The sequence below is a fragment of the Myotis lucifugus genome, unplaced genomic scaffold, assembly GCF_000147115.1.
Source record: "Myotis lucifugus unplaced genomic scaffold, Myoluc2.0 scaffold_211, whole genome shotgun sequence".
Lineage (NCBI taxonomy): Eukaryota > Metazoa > Chordata > Mammalia > Chiroptera > Vespertilionidae > Myotis > Myotis lucifugus.
The window spans coordinates 673,797-693,737 of NW_005871259.1; the positions used below are offsets into that span (position 1 = coordinate 673,797).

Sequence of the window (19,941 nt, forward strand, 5' to 3'; positions counted from 1 at the left end):
AACTATGAACAAATTCCTATGCACACTGCACATATCTTATTTTGAAGTAAAAAAACAAAACGGGAACAAATACAATATTTGTATTTGCATGTAGCCCGCGGGCCGTAGTTTGAGGACCCCTGTATTACACCCAAGAAAATATGAAAGAAGGAAGAGATTCTCATTGTTTGTGGTGGTGGTAGAGGAACATACATTGATGACAATAATCTGTACTGTAATGATTTCCTTTTCTCAAGTTTATTTTTGTTAAGGAGTTTATAACCTGTTGAGAATGAGAGAATAATGAAGAGTTCTTATCGGAACGGAGCCTTGTAATATGGGGTGACTCTCCTAAGGCTGTGCTTCTGGGACAGCAGATCCTTATAGGAAAGTGTTAACATATTTTGATTTAAAAAATAAGGATGAGGAGGTCAACTTTATAGTGGGCTACTGAAAATTATTAATTTTTAGGTTTGGGCCTCATGTTTTATCCAAAAATATATCTTTCAAAATATATATTATCTCTTGGAAGTTTATAATATTTCACAGATAGTTTGCTCCAGACTTGGGAATTGAAATAGGGAGCTTGAAATATTTTCTAGAAGAGCTTTGAGTCAGTAGTTTAAAATTTTTAATGCATTAATTGGAGTGAGTTATACCAAAAAATTTAATCATATAATTATCAATCACCATTTCTATGATTTATTCCCAGGCAATGAAAACTACAAACAGATAGCAATGTGTGTACTTTACCACATAAGCATGGATGACCGCTTTAAATCAATGTTCGCATATACTGACTGTATACCACAGGTAGGTCGTTTCAGTGTTCTTAAAAACTACAGTCAAAAAATTTTTTTTCATTTTTCTCTTATTTCCCAGATGCCCTTTTCCTAAAGATAAATTTTTAATCCATTATAATATAAATTTGGTATAAGTACAGAACAGTATAAAATGAAAATAACTGTTATCCCAAATGCAGAGATAATCATTTAATATTTTGGTACATTTCCTTTACATTGTTAAAAAATAATATATTAGGATTATATGCTCTATATAGTTACACATTGTTTTATTTACTGCACAGACCATAAGTATTCTCCCATGTTATTGAATGTTCTTCAAAAATTTCTAATAGTTGTATAACATTGTTGCATAAATGTGCCATAATTTAAATATTGTTAAATTGTATGTTTAGTTTTTTTCTATTTTATCACATAAAAACAGAAGTAAAGGTATGTAAGCAACTGAAAAAATGTGGGATAAATATTATAGTATACAAATGTTTATTCATATCTCTGATTTTTCTTTAGTTTAAATTCCTAAAAGTAGAATTACTAGGTCAAAAAGCATGAACACTTTTGTATTTGACGTATTGTGGCTAAATTACCTTCTAAAAAGACATAAATTTATATTTCCAGCTAACATTTCACTTTTAGTAACACTGGGTATTATCATTTCTCTAAAAATGAAGTGTCTTTTTATTTACATTTCTATGATGAGATTGAACATTTTTTGTGTTTTGTATCCATATTATGTTATAAATTATTCCTTCATGTCTCTTGCCAGTTTTTTCATTGTCGTGTTAATATTTTCATGATTAATAAATAAGATATAGATACATAGATAGCTATTTGAACTCTGTCATATTACAAACATTTCCCAACTTTGTCAATTGCCCTTAATTCTATTATGGTTGATGGTTTTAAGTGCTTTGCATTCGCTGATGGGAAAGTGCTTCATAAAAATTATTTTTATAGCATTGTTCTCAGTTAACATTTCATTTCATATGTTAAAGTCTACTTGAAAGAGTTTAGTGATTTTTTTTTGTTTGTATGAACTGTAAGGGTAGAAATTCTATACATATGATTTTACTCTTAGGGAATTTACATTCATAGAATAACTAGTGTTCCATTAATCTTTATTAAACTGAGCTCCAGTAATTTGATTATCTGTTTTAAAACACTGGTTGGGCTGATTTTAATATTACATTATTTTCTATAAAATGATTTTCTAAAATAGATAAAGGAAAATTACAGGAATGTAATTTTTTTATTGTACACAATAAAATAACACTTTTAAAAGCACTTTAGAATATGAATAATAGTTTATACTTATTAAAAGTAATTGCTCTTAAGACTCCTAAAAGGCACTTTCTCGTTAGCATAATGTAAGTTATTAACTTTGTATTATTAGAAAAGTAATAAATAATAAAAATAGACCATAATTTCTTTGTTCATTAATTGAACGTCCTTCTGTTCATCCCAAATCAGTAAGAAAGTTCTAAAATTGAATTTTATATTCCAGAATTTTAACACTTTATCTACATACAATTAAAAACTGATAAACTCTCAAGGATAACTTCTTAGCCTTTTATGTCAGGAGATAAGCTAGTTATGTGTGTTTATAAGAAATAGACTTCCTTTAAAGAATATATAGCATATTTTATCTAACAAGGCAAGACTTCTTACAAAGATAACGCATGTCAGACTGTAGCCAATGCGAAGTGTAATCAAGCTTTTTGTCAAACAAGTTTTCAATAAAAGAGTAGCCATGTCAGAGGGAGATTACAGGTGATTTACTACAGTTTCACTCCACATGTTCCCAGGGTCTCTGCTTTGCAGTTTCAAAGGGTGTTCCTTTTTCAATCCCATTTAGTGTCAGAACTTCATTGACTACAGGATATGAATTGGAAAGCAGCCAAAAAAGAATAATATTCTTGCCTAGATTGACTTTGTATCCAGATTATAGTTTAAAAAAAAATAAAATTAAATAAAGGAGAGAAATCTAAACTAAAAGGGGATGGAAAAGTTATTTTGTTGAATCTTGAATTTGGAGTTACCCTCCTCTCTTAGAATGTATAATCTCAGACATAAAATATAAAACTTTATTTTAAATAAAGAATCATAAATAAAAGCCTATTTTGTTTACCTTTGAGACATTTTATTATCTATTTGTTGACAACTTTATGTGTAGAAAATTCTCTCAGACCTTTTAGAACAATATTGATGCATGTTTTCTTGCCAGGTAATTTCCTAACATCAAACATTTTTGCAATAAGGTTTTCAGAACATTTATGATGTATATTTTATTAACAGAATCTTCTCAAACTCACTTAGTATTTAACATTTTATCTTTTTAAAACTTCAATCCTAATAGGATTAGGTGAGGTTATATTATCAGATTATGTCATAAACATCCTGAAGCTTTTTAGTATGAGGTCACATTATGAGAAACCAAATGATACTCTAGAATATATTTGTTCCTAAAGTCCTATCCAGCCTATAACTTGTACTTTTACAGGACTCAATTTTGACATATTTAGGGAAAAGTTGACATGGCTTGATATGCCACCCAGTTCCAGGTTCATTATAAAATAAAAGAATCATCGGAAGCATATCTGGAATTCAATTTAATTCCTCCAGGAATCAAAAAGACCGTCCTTTCATAGTTATTGGCTTTTTGAATTAATGTTTAAAACACCAGTAAAGCTTTAAGCTTCTTTGTGACAACAAATTTATTATTTATTTGAATAAAATTATATCTGAGGTTCAGAATATTTTAGAGTTAATACAATACTCTATTCACTTTGCGATTATACATATTTTTTATTTAGTGAAGATGGTAAAAAAAAAAAAAGATGGTCAAGTATTGCAAATAAATTTTTCAAAGAGAAGGCTAAAATCACTTTGAAAATGGGAAAGCAAAGATTCAGTACTCATTCATATCAGTGATTAGAGTATGTAGTATGTCATATTCTTTCATTAAATTAGAGATATATTAAGGAGCTTGTCTAAGCTGTAAAACACTAAGTAAGGTATTATTAGTAAAATAGCCGATCTTTTTCTCATTATTTTGGATCCATTCATAGTCCAATTTAAATACTGCTCTTTTTATATGCGTTTTATAGGTTAAACCTATAATTAGAGTTCACTTTTGAAAATTAACATTCAGCGTAGTTGATTATATATACAGTGTGTCCTATAATGTCTTTCAATATTATGTTGCTTTGCTTCTTTTGTACTTTTTTATTGCCTCTAATTATCCAATATATTCTAATTTTTTTCCTATTATGTCAGTATTCTGCAAAATTTTGGGGCCAGGGCAAGTCTTTTCTTTACATATGATCTTAATGGTCTCAGTGGGTAAATTGTCTTAGGTAAGCATACTTGGGATAACCAGGAGTTAATAGTTGTATTCTAATAATAGTTAAAAGTACACATTAACAGTTCATTGTTATTTAGACCTCTAAGATGCATGTTTTGTTTAAATAGGTGCAAATGCCAACCAGATGCTTATAAAAGTATTTATTGGTAATAGAGTGGCCAATCAAAGTACATGTTTAGGTAATGATGTCATGGTGTTATTTAATATTTTACCCTAGAACAGTGTTCAGGGATCTTCATAGTGATCCACATGTTTTCCACCACAGTTGTCCTGTTTGGCCCCTCTTTGATCTACATGCTTCTTTTTAGCTGAATGCTGGTAAACGTCCTTTCTGACAGCCCCCTTTGCTCCTGCCTGCCATTATCTGCTGAAGTTCAGAAACCAGAGCATCACTTCAAACAGCAGAGCTAGGGAGTAGCCAGTCAGAAGAGATTCCTGAGGCATGCAAAGTTCTGCCATAATCATTCAAAGATGTTTGGGCAGGGGGTTGGGGCTGGTAGAGGTGTATGTGAATACAGAGAGCTGTGGGGGTTGGCCTCTGGTCACTGGTAAATAAGTAAAGTCAGGTGCCAGAGAGTCTAGACACAGTGATTTCAGTCGTGGGTCTTTGGTATCTGATACTCAATATGGGACTTGTCTGATTGAGCACTATTGCCTCTTCATTGCACAGGCTGAAGCCCTTATAGTGCCTTCTAGTTAAATTAGTAAAAGATGACAATGGACATAGTTAAAGCAGAACAAATCTGTTTTAATATTTCCTAGTTGTCAGCAATTACACTTACTTTTGAAGTGCCATGGGTAGCAATCAAATTAAAGACATCATATTGCACATGGAGTTTGAACTAAACTATTATTTTAAAATGTGAATGCTTTAATTAAAATTGAAGTGTTTCTCTTTCTTATTATGAAAAACTAATTCTATATCATAATACATTTAATTCACATTTAGTCCTGATTTCTCTTGATCTTGGGGGGTGGGTGTTGGATAAGATTTCAAATCATACCTTATTTTTTTTAAATCTAGCTCCTGATTATTTCACCACAGGATGTAACATGGAAATTACAAAAATTAAAAACCCTCAATTTCTAAACATATCACCTGTAACCCCATTTTCTAAGGGCAGTTTTCATACCGCAAGGTTAATTTCAAGAAGATAACAACAGATATTTTGCCTTCTTAAAGATTTGCTTTGATATAACATATTTTGTTATTACAAAAAGCTTCTTATATCAGTAAAAGTTTAGAAGAAATCTATAGTAGGTTCTTAATGAATATGACAAACATACTAATTTCATTAACTAGAGGATTGTCACCTACATTTTTATTAAATTGTAATTTAATTTTAATTGGCAGTTAATTTATAGAAAAGTTGCAAAATCTGTTAAATGTATATCCAATAAATTTAGAGTACTTTATTTTTGCCATAGAATTTTTTTAGCCTATAACATTATTAAGTGTTTAATGATTTTTTTTACCCAAAGATTCCAGTAGCAGTATTTGGGGTTAAAGAGTTGCCCTTTGGGAAAAGGCATGATACATGCCAACCTGCTTTAGTATTTTGTAGTTTCCAGTGTATAGCAAATTATATTTACATATAGTTTTGTTAGAATTATACATAACTATTTTATTTTTGGAGTAATTATAAGTGGATTTGTGTTTTTTATTTTGCTCTCCAATTGTTCATTGCTAGCACATAGAAACACATGATTTTGTGTGTTGACTGTGTATCCTTCTTACAACTTAGACATTATCTGGAACTAACATAGAGAATAACCAAAACAAGATTTAACAGAATAGGGTCTAACCCAGGGGTCCTCAAACTACGGCCCGCGGGCCACATGCAAATACAAATATTGTATTTGTTCCTGTTTTGTATTTTTCCTTCAAAATAAGATATGTGCAGTGTGCATAGGAATTTGTTCATAGTTTTTTTTTTAAACTATAGTCCGGCCCTCCAACGGTCTGAGGGACAGTGAACTGGCCCCCTGTTTAAAAAGTTTGAGGACCCCTGGTCTAACCAGTCAACAAATAGTTAATATTCACTTATCCTATATAATAAAGAGGTAATATGCAAATTGACCATCACTCCAACACAAGATGGCCACCCCCATGTGGACACAAGATGGTCAGCAGGGGAGGGCAGTTGTGGGTGATCAGGTCACAGGGGAGGGCAGTTGGGAGGGACCAGGCCTTCAGGGGAGGGCAGTTAGGGGTGACCAGGCTGGCAGAGGAGGGCAGTTGGGGGTGACCAGGCCTGCAGGGGAGGACAGTTGGGGGGGGCCAGCCCTGTAGGGGAGGGCAGTTGGGGGCGACTGGGCCGGCAGTAGTGGGCGACCGGGCTGGCAGGGGAGGGCAGTTGGGGGCGACTGGGCCGGCAGTTGGGGGCGACCGGGCTGGCAGGGGAGGGCAGTTGGGGGTGACTGGGCTGGCAGGGAAGGGCAGTTGGGGGCGATCGGGCCGGCAGGGAAGCAGTTGGGGGCAATCGGGCCGGCAGGGGAGCAGTTAGGCGTCAATCGGGCTGCCATGGGAGTGGTTAAGGGGTGATCAGGCTGGCAGGCAGAAATGATTAGAGGCAATCAGGCAGGCAGGCGAGCGGTTGGGAGCTAGCAGTCCCGGATTGTGAGAGGGATGTTCGACCCCGAGAGGTCCCAGATTGGAGAGGGTGCAGCCTGGGCTGAGGGACACCCCCCCAAGTGCACGAATTTTGTGCACCAGGCTTCTAGTAGAATAATAAAAGCCTAATATGCTAAGTGCCCAGTTGTCCAGTTGGCCATTCAACCAGTCAAAGCATAATATGCTAATGATATGCTAAGGCCGCTCAACCTCTCACTGGGATGTGCACTGACCACCAGGGGGCAGACAGTCAACGCAGAAGCTGCCCCCTGATGCTCAATGCGCTCCCACAGGGAAACGCTGCTTGCACCCGCTCCTGGTGCCAGCTGGGCTCAGGGCTGGGAGCACAATGCTAAGGATGTCTGACTGCTGGCTTAGGCCTGCTCCCCCATTTGTTTTAGCCGGCAGAGAGCTCCTGAACTGTGAGAGGGCGCAGGCCAGGCTGAGGGACTGCCTTGAGTTCTCAAATTTCGTGCACCGGGCCTCTAGTATATAGATAATATACACTAACTTAATTTTACGATTTATTAATAATAGAAGACTAGCTTTTCAAAACTACAGCACAAAGTTTGTTCATTTCTCCTTTATAGCCTCTATCTCTTATGAAAAATCTAGATTACTGCTGAATGGCATAGGTAGCCTACCTTTTCCTTTCTACTTTTCTATCTGCTGCTTCTCTGACCCTCTCCCTTTTTTCTTAACCTTAAATAGAATTCTTTTCTTATTTTATACCCATGCCCAAATAGTTGGATCCAGCCTGCAGCTTCAGTTATCAAGAATACTAGAGGCCCAGTGCACGAAATTCGTGCACGGGTAGGGTTCCTAGGACTGGCCGGCGATCAAGGCTGATTGGGGCCTTCCGGATGCCAACCAGGGCCTTCCTTCCCCAGCTGCTGGCTGCCAGCCCGGGCCTTCCTTCGTTTCGCGCCACCCCCTGGTGGTCAGCACACATCATAGTGAGCGATCAAACTCCTGGTCGAACTCCCGAGGGGACAATTTGCATATTAGGCTTTTATATATAGATGTGGCATTTCCTATAATTATACCTCCAGTCCAAACATTTCTTCTAAATTCAGGCTTGCCATTATTATCTTCATTGAATAGCTGTACTAGACTCTTAAATAGGCTGCTTAAACTCAACATATCTAAAACCAAAATTACTATCTTCCCTTTAACGTGCCTACTTTAGTTTCTCTTTTTTGGTAAATGTTGGCACCACCATCCATGTTGATGCAGAAACCAGGAGTCATCTTTGACCCTTCCTCTCTAATAATCCCAACATCTAGTCAGTTATTCAATCCCATTTTGATTCTTTTTCCTAAATATAGATCTAGCCTTCCTTTTACCTCTGTCTCCACTACTCTCCCTAGTCCAAGAAGCCATCATCTACCTGCATGTTTCCTCTAGCCTTCTAGCTGATTTTCCTGTGGTTTTCTTACCGTTTCAGTCTATTTTCTACACTGGCCAGATATTTTTAAAACCTGGATCTTATCCTGACACTTTCCTTATTTAGAATCTTTTAATGGCTTTCCATTATCTTTAGAAGCCCTAAATCCTTAACATGTACTTCAAGACCCTGTGATCTGGCTTTTACCATCTTATCTCTCAACACTGTTTCCCTCACTCCAACCATGCTTTATCTTCTTTTAGTTCTTCAGTGGAATCATGTTCTTTCCTGTCTTGTAAATTTGGCCAAGGTGTTTTCTTTGCTCAGAATGCTCTATGTCTGCACAATTTTAAATTCCTTAAATGCATAGGCTTTATTTAATATTTCTTCTGTATCCTCCACTTTACTTGGAAGTTTATATTTAATGCAGTTGTTCACTAACCATTTATTCATTTAGTTATTCAATTGTCAGTGTGCCACAGCTATGTACTGAAAATGTAATTGTGTTATATTATTTCCAACATGCAATCTAAGTTAACACATTGTGATAAAATGGTGATTCGGGGTTTTTTTCTATCTTTTTGAGTAAAAATATTCCCTGTGCTTCTTAATAGTTAATGAAGATGCTCTTTGAATGTTCAGATGAACGAATTGACTTGGAACTGATTTCTTTCTGCATTAATCTTGCTGCTAATAAAAGGAATGTACAACTTATCTGTGAAGGTTAGTGCCTTTGAGCTTCATAGATAACCTCTATCATATGGCAATTGGCATATGATAGAAAATAGGTAATAAGGAAGTAAAATTATAGCTATAACCCTAAAAGGTCAGATAGACTCAGAATATTCTGATAATCATGAGTAGAAACACCTTTCAGTAATAAGGTCAGTTACCCTTAATTGAAATTTGATTTTTAAAAATACTTTCTATATGAAAAAAAAACTTTTAATTTGCAGAGTAATTCATTGCAATGTAAGATAGTATAATACAAAAGTGTTAGGTATTTGTTTCTATAGAATCTTTGCAAAATTGCTTGTCATGCATTATGATATTGCAGAGTCCCCTTGATAGTTTTTTTCTTATTTGAAAAGTATACATGTTTGTTACAAAAAATACAAATAAGCAGATAGGAAAAAATTAAGTGTTTACTCTCCCTATTTAGAGGTAATCATAGGTAAAATTTTGATGCAATGCTTCTATATATTTTTAATTTTCTGTATATTTTTATTGATTTCAAAGAGAAAGGGAGAAGCAGAGAGAGAGAAATATTAATGATGAGAGAATCATCAATCGGCCGCCTCCTGCACATCCCACACTGGGGATCGAGCCCACAACCTGGGCATATGCCCTGACCGGGAATCAAGCCGTGACCTTCTGGTTTATAGGTCTATGCTCAACCACTCAGCCATGCCAGCTGGGCTGTTTCTATATATTTTTTAATTAAAATGGGGTTCTTCTCTATGTATGGTGATAGTCTTTAAGTTAATAATATATGAAATATCATTCCATGTGGTTAAATACTTTTATAAAACATACTTACCAATAGCTACAAAATAATCCATTGAATGATTTTCCATAGTTTAATCTGCTAATTTGGTTGTTTAATTTGCTACCACTTCTTTTCTGTAACAAACAACAATGCAGTGATTTTCCCTTTTCTGAGGTTTTCCACATTTTCATTTTTATATTCTTAGGATGAATTCCTAGAAGTAGTTTTTCTAGGTCAACTAGCATGTACATTTTTAAAATATGTGGCCCATATTCTGTACACAAAAGAGCCCATACTCTGTGATTACATTTATGTAAAATTCTAGAATAAGCAAAATTAATCTATGTTTAATAAGAAGAAAGAGAAGGAATAGAAGAGAAGAAAAGAAGAAAAGTGATTGAATTTGGGGAATAATATTGGCTGGGCATAGGGGATTCTGGAGCAAATAGAAATATTCTATATGTTGTGTGTGTGAATTACATAGCAGTATATGTTTATCAAAATGAATCTATTGGAGGCCCAGCTAGGGTGGCTCAGAAGTTGAGTGTCAACCTGTGAACCAGGAGGTCACAGTTCAATTTCTGGTCTTCAATTCCCAGTCGGGCATATATCATATGTCCGGGTTGCAAGTTTGATCCCCAGTGGGGGGCATGCAGAAGGCAGCCGATCAATGATTCTCTCTCATCATTGGTATTTCTATCTCTCTCTCCCCCACCCTCTCCCTTCCTCTCTGAAATCAATAAAAATATTTTTTAAATTAATCTATTGGAGCCCTGGCCAGTATGCTAAGTGGTTAGAGCATTGGCCTGAACATGAAGGGACATAGGCTTGATTCCCAGTAAAGGGCATGTACCTGGCTTGCAGGCTTAATTCCCAAACCCGATCAGATACGTGCAGGAGGCAACCAATTGATGTGTCTCTCTCTCACATTGATGTTCCTCTTTCTCTCTGTCTCACCCTCTCTCTCCCATTCCTTCTAAAAATCAATGGAAAAAATATCCTCAGGTGTAGTTTAACCCCACCACCACCACCAAAATCTATTGGACATTTAAAGTTTATGCACTTACTGCATATAAATTATGGAATTTTTGTGAACTATAAGCAAAAAAAAAAATTATTTAACTTAGTGAACCTTATTTTTACTGGGGAATCTTTGGTGTCTCTGTACCAGGAAATGGGCTAAAGATGCTCATGAAGAGAGCTCTGAAGTTCAAGGACCCACTGCTAATGAAAATGATTAGGAACATTTCTCAGCACGACGGACCAACTAAAAACTTATTTATTGTAAGTATAATTTTTGACCTGTCTATTGTAATGGCCTGCGAATTGAAGCTTTAAAATGATCCATTTGGAAATATAACTTTTACTGAGCTCTCATCAACTATTAACTCATGACACAAGCTGGCTTTCTATCAACAACTTCTTTGTAAGAATAACTCCTAGAAATTTAAACCTAGGTTTTTATGATGTTTTTGTTTTACGATCCCTACCCCTAACCCTTTCGTCCTCACTCCAGTTTTCTTGCCTTAAACCAGTTCACCATAGGCTCCCCTAGTAATTCAGCTCAAAATTATTAAAACAAGGGAGTCACATTTGATACTTATTTTTCTTTCCAAAGGGTTGAATTATTAGAGTGGTTCTTCTGCAGAAATCATTTTATATTTGTATTAAAATTATATTTTCTACAGGATTATGTTGGGGATCTTGCAGCCCAGATCTCTAATGATGAAGAGGAGGAGTTTGTGATTGAGTGTTTGGGAACACTTGCAAACTTGACCATTCCAGACTTAGACTGGGAATTGGTGCTGAAGGAGTACAAGCTGGTTCCATACCTCAAGGATAAACTAAAACCAGGTCTCTGCTGATCATCTCACTTTAGTCTTACCGTAAAGTTATTTCTTTATGTTGTGGATAAGGCTGCTAGAGCATTATTTTGTGGCCATTATTATAGTGACAAATTTTCTCCCATACCTCAAGTTCTAGTTTCTTTTCTTTCTTTCTTTTTTTAACATATTTTATTGATTACAGAGAGGAAAGGAGAGAGTGAGAGAGATAAAACATTAATTATGAAGGAAAATCATTGATCAGCTGCCTCCTGCACGCCCCACACTGGGGATCGAGCCTGCAACCCAGGCATGTGCCCTGACCAGAATCGAACTGTGCCCTCCTGGTTCATAGGTTGATGCTTAATCACAGAGCCAAGCCAGCCGGCTCAAGTTCTAGTTTCTTTTTCCCAGTAAGGTGGTCACTCTTATATGTATTTATTCTTTTTTCCTAACAATAAAAATTAGTTTCCCGTTCCCATTCTGCCTTCTTTCTTATTTTTTTAATCCTGCCTTTTTGAAATGACCAAATGCCATTCCTTTCTGCAAACCATGTACATACACACACACAAAGTTCTTCAGAGCATTCAAGTGAGTCTTCTACTTTCTGTGTTTAAATTGTCATTCACTTTTATTTCCAAAGAGTAATTTCTATGTCTCTGCTGCCCTCCCCTCCCACCACAAACTATCATCAGTAAACATGGAAATTTGGAAAAAGACAGATATATAACCATTTTAAGGATTCATAAGAATTGATTTAGCTTTCAGTATCTTTTATTTTTTCTGTGAATGAAAATGTTCTGTGATCTGACTTTATCAGGTACTGCAGAAGATGACCTCGTTTTGGAAGTAGTGATAATGATTGGAACTGTGTCTATGGATGACTCTTGTGCTGCATTGCTAGCCAAGTCTGGGATAATCCCTGCACTCATTGAACTGCTGAATGGTGAATTATAATTTATCTTAATTTATTTGTATGCTAATATATTAATAGGATGTATTTTCATTGCAGGATGAATGAATAGAATTTGGAATTATAATGTTCTTTAACTTGGTACATTAATGATCTTATAGCAACTTAAGTTATAATGTTCTTTAACTCGGTACATTAATGATCTTATAGCAACTTAAGTTATATAGTTATGAAAAATGAATTAAATATAACTCGGTCAAACGACCATTTCACAGGGGTCGCATAAGACCATCGGAAAACACATACATAATTATATATTATTTTTGTGATTAATCACTATGCTTTAATTATGTTCAATTTGTAACAATGAAAATACATCCTGCATATCAGATATTTACATTACGATCCATAACAGTAGCAAAATGACACTTATGAAGTAGCAATGAAAATAATTTTATGGTTGGGGGTCACCACAACATGAGGAACTGTATTAAAGGTTGCGGCATTAGGAAGGTTGAGAACCACTGAGCTAGAGTAATATCAAAGAGTTGACAACGTTGCTGTGTTGAATTTTACCTTAATCTAGGACACTCACTTGTGAGCATTTTCCTTTCTGAACCCAAATAGATCACTAGTAAATCCAGGTTTCTAATTTTAGAGTCCTTACTATTATTGTCTACCATATCAAAGACTCTCCCTCATATCTTTGTTATTTCTGGTCCAGTCTTATAAATACAAATTTATGCATGTATATGCTTAACCTTCTTAGATTATTCACATCCTTAGCTACTATCCAAAAGATTTTCTAACCAGGACAGGTATAGGGTGGACGGGGACAATGTGGAAAAAGGGAAACATCTGTAATACTTTAACAATAAAGATAAATTTTTTTAAAAAGGAAAAGAAATTCAGGACCATTTTAGATATTGCCTTCCTCTCATCAGCCTTGAACAACTAATATTTCGTCATTTCTTCTTCCTGTTGAACTTTGTATTTGGATCTCCTATGTTGTGCAAATCCTTTTTAATATTTTGATTTCTAATCAGGAAAGTTTATTTGGGAGTTAATTCTAAGTATCATAATCCCTCCTAGTTCCAGACTCAGTATTGTCCTCTAAACTTTATTCAGTGAAGATAATGTTCTCTGTCTATGCTGTCCATCACATGATGTAGTTATTGTGTGAGCTGGAATTTTAATTCTATTACATTTTAATTTAATTAGACACAGTGGCTTATGGTTACAAGAATGGACAGTGGAGGCCTAGGTAGACCCTTCCCCTTCCCCTTGTATTCCTCTTAATGGGTTTATTGTTCTCCATATTGGACACAAAATTTGTCTGAATCTAATATTATTAGAGTCACATTTTTTGGGACCTTATATTAGCCTGCCCTTGTGGCCATTAACTAAGTTCCACGGGCTGGTTGTCTTAAACAGACATTTCTGGAGACTGGGAAGTCCAAGATCAAGCTATCAGCCTATTTGGTTCCTGGTGAGGAAAATAGAACCAAATTTATTTCACAAATTAGAGTTGTTTAAATAATGCTTATGACAGACAAGAAATAAAACAAGTGGAGATGTGTTGCCATTTTACATTATGGCTAATTTAATCAAGTTCTTCATACCTGGTGGCAAAAGACAGTGTAAACTATCAAGAAGCACTGTTACTATTCTCTTAAAACAATCTTGTTCCTCAGTTCGTCCAACCTGGGCTTTTGAGATAAGTAATCTCATGTAGTCTGGTTTAAACTCAGATATGATATAATTTCTCTTTTTCAAAATCTTATTTTTTTATCTTTATATTCCAAAGTAATTTAGCCTATTTAGTTTACAACCAAATTTACTAAAACTTCTGAAAACATATTATTAATAAATTCCTCACTGTTATCATCATGTAATTTAGAAAAACACCTAAGACATAAGTGACATGTGCCACCCATATATTATAAGTAATTTAAACTGGTTGTCTTTTATTAGTCTCCTTGGCACTTTTAGGTTTTTTATTCAGTGTTTTTTAATTTGTATATAAACATATATTCTTTTATTGAAAGTTTTCTGTTTCCTTCAGCTCAACAAGAAGATGATGAATTTGTGTGCCAGATAATTTATGTCTTCTATCAGATGGTTTTCCACCAAGCCACGAGAGATGTCATAATTAAAGAAACACGTATCCTTTCAATGTTTACAATAAATAATGACATTATATATATATTAAGAAGAGATGCATCTTTAGGTATTTTTTTCTTGCAAATATTCAAATAATGTAGAAAATATCAAGCTCTGAAATACATTTGTAAGGCAAGCTATATTTCATGGAAGCATAGTATGGTGTAGCTTAAGAATCGTTATAATCACATAATCCTAAAGGTAATTTTTAATTACCTTTTACTACTATTAACTGCAGGACCTTGGATACACTACTTAACCTGCTTGAACATATAATCTTGCATCTATAAAATGGCCATAATATTACTAAACTAGAGGCCTGGTGCATGAATTTGTGCACAGGTGGGGTCCGGCCGGCCCACCCTGATCAGGGCCGATTGGGCCAGGCTGGCTGAGGGGGAGGGGCCACGGGTGGTTGGCCAGCCCTCGATTGGGGTGGGGGAGCCAATCAGAGGTGGGGACGGGGCTGGGGGGGAAGGGCCACAGTGGTTGGCTGGCCAGCCCCTCCCCCTGGTCAAACTCCCAGTCGAACTTCCAGTCAAGGGGACAATTTGCATATTAGCCTTTTATTATATAAGATAGAAAGAAGACCTTCTTCATTATAGAATTGTTACAAGTACTAATGAATTTAATGTGCTATAATAGTTCCCAGCACAGAGATTTACTCAGTAAGTGGTAGTTTATCATTATTACATCTAAAAGGATTTCAGATATCGCCAACATCTTCACCTGAAAAACAGCCTACCCTCTGTATTCACAGTGGGTAATAACAGTATCATCCTCCCAGTCCCATAGCTGAAAATTTTGTGTCTGCTGTCTCTTTTACCATACACAACTAATCATTTATTCTACAAATATATATCTAGTGCTGACCATATAACAATGTTTTAAGCGTTGAATGTACTCAAGGACTTTATAGACTATTGGAGAGTTAGACAATTAAATAAGAAATATAAAATTATAATCCAGTTTTCTTGAATTATAGTTTTTATTATTTGTCCTGTCCTATTGCTTTGGTTGTCTTCTTGAGATTTGTTGTTTTGGATCGTCTTTGCCCACCTTTAATATCTGTTTCTAATTGTTCTCTCTTTTCATTTATTCTTTAATTTTAAAAGATATGTGCCCAGTACACAGGAGAAGATATATAACCAAGTCTGGGGATGTCATGAAAGGATGGCAATGGAAAAATGGAAGTGGTATCTAAGCTGAATTTTTGTGTGTTTTTTTTTGTGGTGGTCTGCTTTTGTGGACCAAAAGTAAAAATTAAAATATCTTCTTTAGAAATCCACTGCATAAAATTCTTCATTACCCATGTGAAAAATCTAAATTCTTTGGCTTAGCATACATAGCTCTTTATAACCTGACCTTACCCAAATTTTCCAAAGTTCCCTGTTTAACCTTACTATACATAGTTTTCTCTTAGCACACCAAATTTCTCATCATTTATCAAACAAGACCCACCTTGTCAAAACTTACTGCCTCTTCAGGTGCCATGTCAACCTCAAAAATATTCCTCTCCTTTTTTTACCTGACAATCTCCAACTTAGCAAACATTAATAAAGTTATAAGCCATCTTCTGAGTTAAGCCTTATGCCTCCCTTCTTCCCATTAGGAGTAATAATTAGTTTTCCCTCTTTAATCATAATGTGAACTTCTAGCTTGCCAGTTATTTCCCTCAGCACTTGGAAGGTATTTTTCCACTGTCTTCTGGCCTGAATTGCTGCCAATGAGAAATCTGTAGTCTACTAATTATTGGTATCTGTCATAAAGTCTGATGACAACTTACTTTTGTTTCCATTCTAAGTGAGTCAGTCTTTTTCCTAGGAAGACCAAAGGAATGTTTTCTCATTCTTTAAAGCCAAGTAGTTGTATTAGAATTTGACTTGGTATTTATCATCCCTGCTTGATTTTTCCAAGTATGCAAATGTGTTCTTTCAGTATGTAGTTTTGTCTTATTTTTTTATTTCAGGAAAGTTTTCTTGAATTATAGTTTTTATTATTTGTCCTGTCCTATTGCTTTGGTTGTCTTCTTGAGATTTGTGTTGGATCGTCTTTGCCTACCTTTAATATCTGTTTCTATTTGTTCTCTCTTTTCATTTATTCTTTAATTTTTAATTTTTCTTTCTTTTTACCTTCTATTTCTCCTAAAGTTTTATCTATTATTTTTATTTACTCTTGTGCTGTTATAAATTTAGTTTTTTATACCTTAAATGATTTTTATTTCTTTCCTGAATTATCTCAAAGTTTTCTAATTTTGACATATATTCTTTCATATACTATTGTTTTCTCTAATTATTTTATCTCTTTTTGGGATATTGGATTACAGTTTTTATTTTTTATGTAAAAATGTTTTGTTTTCTTTTTCTTATAATAACCATATATGGAATTTGACTGATTCTTTTCTCTTGCTCTTTTACTGTGAAATTCACTCCCTGGACTTTTAGCAGGGCCAGATCAAGAAAGCTTTTATAGCTACACAGCTGTAGAGCTACCTTTTTAGCTATTTTCATGTTTTCAAAAATATGGCCTTGTATTTTCTAAAATTTACTGACTGTTTTTCTTACCCATTTTTATCTAGTTGGTTTTTTTTCTTTCTCATTCTTGTTTTTTAAACAAATGAAATATAAAATGTTTCTGGCCATCTTTTATTAATGATTTTATTTTAAAATTTGCAGTTAAATTTTTAGTTATCATTTGAATTTTGTGAAATGCGAGATTTTCTAATAGGATTGAATAGCCTCAGTCTCAAATGTCATTTGTATCTTTAACCACTTTATTCAGAGGCTCCAGCATATCTGATAGATCTGATGCATGATAAAAATAATGAAATCCGAAAGGTCTGTGATAATACATTAGATATTATAGCGGTAAGTAATTTATCTTTCTACACAAATTATAGTAGTCTTCATTTGGGGAGAAAAAAGACATTGTACACCTATTTAGAACATTGCATTCAATATAAAGGCAAATTTGTCTTGTGGTAAATCTCAGAAAATACAGTGATAAAAAAATTCATTTTTAAAACATTTTTAAGACTTTTGGCTCTTAACTTTTTTAAAAATATGTTTTTATTGATTTTAGAGAGAAAAGGAGGGAGGAAGGGAGGGAGGGAAACATCAATCGGTTGCCTCCTGCACTCACCCCCACTGGGGACCAAACCAGCAACCTGGACATGTGCCCTGACTAGGAATTGAACTGGCAACCTTTTGGTGCATGGGATGTGCCAGATACCAGATTACTTTAAATATTTTTTTCACATATAACAGATAGTGCTACACGCAAACTGCTTGCTTCCTTCTTTGAACTGTATTTATACTTTTATTTTGGCTCACCCAAAATAAAATATTTTAAATATCTTTAAAATATTAAAGATATTTTAATATAGACTATTCAGTAGTTTTCAGAGTTAAACTTAAGTATTTTAAAAGGATCAGAATATTATTCAAAGTTCTTTAACAATTTTATTGCAAATTTTCTGAGTTGACATTTCTGCTAGTGATCTCATTATGATATTGGACAACCACCAGCAGATACTTTTTGTCAGTTTCCCATATTTTATTTCAGAAATTCATCTTATTTTATATCATCTGCTCTTTGGATTTGACTGATTATATCATTATTGGTTTAAAACTAAATGAGTACATTGAAATTTTAGCTTTGCTCTCTAAATTACAATAGGGAAACTTTAATGTTAAAGCCGTGTTTTATCAGGATGTTTCATACATGTGGGCCACTGGTCACAGGATTTATGAACAGAGACTGTTTATTACTCCCAGAGAACAATTTCATGACTCGTACTTTTTTCTACTAGATCACTGATGTCATTATTATATACTAGAGGCCTGGTGCATGAAATTCAAATGGGTCCCTCAGCCCGGCCTGCGCCTCTTGCAGTTCTGGAGCCCCCGGAGGATGTCCCACTGACAGCGGTGGGACATCCTTAGTGCTGCCGCAGAGGCTGGAGAAGCTCCCACCACCGTAGCTGCACTGGCCAGCCATGACCCGGGCTACTGGCTGAGCGGTGCTCCCCCTGTGGGAGCACAATAACCACCAGGGGGCAGCTCCTGCGTTGAGCATCTGCCCCATGGTGGTCAGTGCGCATCATAGTGACCAGTCCTTCCTCCGAGGGAGTATGGGCAAATTGAAATGGTGATAGATCAGCTACTATATAAGGCTCCCTGTGATGCTGTCTGATCACTTGAATCAGTTTTTAAAAATTGTGAACAAGTAATCCGAAGGTTCATATTCATGTGATTTGAAGTGCTGCTGTGCCAGTCAACTGAGTCATATTCATAGCTGAATCTTTTAGAAGAGAGGTTATCCGGTGCAGCTCGTAGAAGGGCACCAGCTCTGGAAACTGCCATGTTCTGCTGGAAGGATGTTTCTTTATCTTTGTCTGTTATACACCTAAAAAGATTCAAGGCCCTGGTTCAGTTTTAGCTTGATAGTTGGGAACAGCACCAGTGGGAGCAGCTTCTTTCCAAAACATTTTTCTCCTCTTCTCAGTTGGGTTGGGGTTCTGATTTTAACTTTTGGCCTCTATGAAGTGGCAGCTTCGTCTTGTTGACATTGCATCTAGAATACAACGGACTCAAGTGCTCCCACCTGCTGAATAATCTCAGGCAATTTATTTAACTTTGTGAAGATTCCGTTTACAGTGACTCCTGAGGATTAGAGAATTACTGTAAGGAATGGAGAAGATGTATATGAAGCATCTACCATATGATAGTCACTCAATATGCTGTTTTCAGACTAGACCAAAACTCAGACCTAGTTAAGTTTATATGTAGATTAAATCTCTGGATCAACATTTCACTTTTTTTAGTACAGATAATTAGGCTATTTTCTGTTCATTTTAATTTTTAAAATGGTATGGGAAGATAATCTGTTCACTGTTTGGATTTTAAGTGTGGGAAGTTATTTGGAGTATATATTTTAGTCGGACATATTACTATTTATAGTTTAAGGTTATCCTGCAGATGGCTGAATTTGCATTTTAAAAGTTCATATCAGAACAATTAATTGAATAGGGCAATTAGCTAAAAGACCCGGTTAGGAGAGTGTCTTAAAGAGGGAGCAGCCTTTTCCAGTACAGAAGTGCCTCATCTGTTCAGTTACTCGTGTTCTGAACTGTGGTAACTTATTTGGGTTTGAACTTAATTTATCAGCTAACCTCAGACCACAGTTACACTCCTAGCTCACTGGACCTCTGTATTTGGGAGAAATTTGAGGAGTGGGCATTTTAACGCATCAGTAAAAAGACAGCTTCTCAAGCCACTTGGGACATAGCTGCCAGTCTTAGGTTCTTTGAGCCCAGACTCTATTACTGATCATGACTCAGGGTCTATTTGCTTGTCCTGAATCTTTTTCAAGAGCAAAACAAGAGGAAATTGACTTAATTTGAAA

At 35.3% G+C, this 19,941-nt stretch overlaps 1 protein-coding gene across 2 annotated transcripts in view; it reads left to right on the forward strand.

The window, feature by feature from the left end:
* KIFAP3 (kinesin associated protein 3) overlaps positions 1 to 19,941 on the forward strand; it is a 112,884-nt gene that overhangs the window by 49,889 nt on the left and 43,054 nt on the right. For both annotated transcript variants that reach the window (XM_006097756.3, XM_023761590.1), the window contains 7 exons: positions 692 to 792; positions 8,762 to 8,870; positions 10,808 to 10,920; positions 11,325 to 11,490; positions 12,280 to 12,405; positions 14,438 to 14,536; positions 17,317 to 17,402. In XM_006097756.3, the coding sequence (XP_006097818.1) occupies positions 692 to 792; positions 8,762 to 8,870; positions 10,808 to 10,920; positions 11,325 to 11,490; positions 12,280 to 12,405; positions 14,438 to 14,536; positions 17,317 to 17,402 (800 nt within the window). The remainder of the gene's footprint in view (positions 1 to 691; positions 793 to 8,761; positions 8,871 to 10,807; positions 10,921 to 11,324; positions 11,491 to 12,279; positions 12,406 to 14,437; positions 14,537 to 17,316; positions 17,403 to 19,941) is intronic.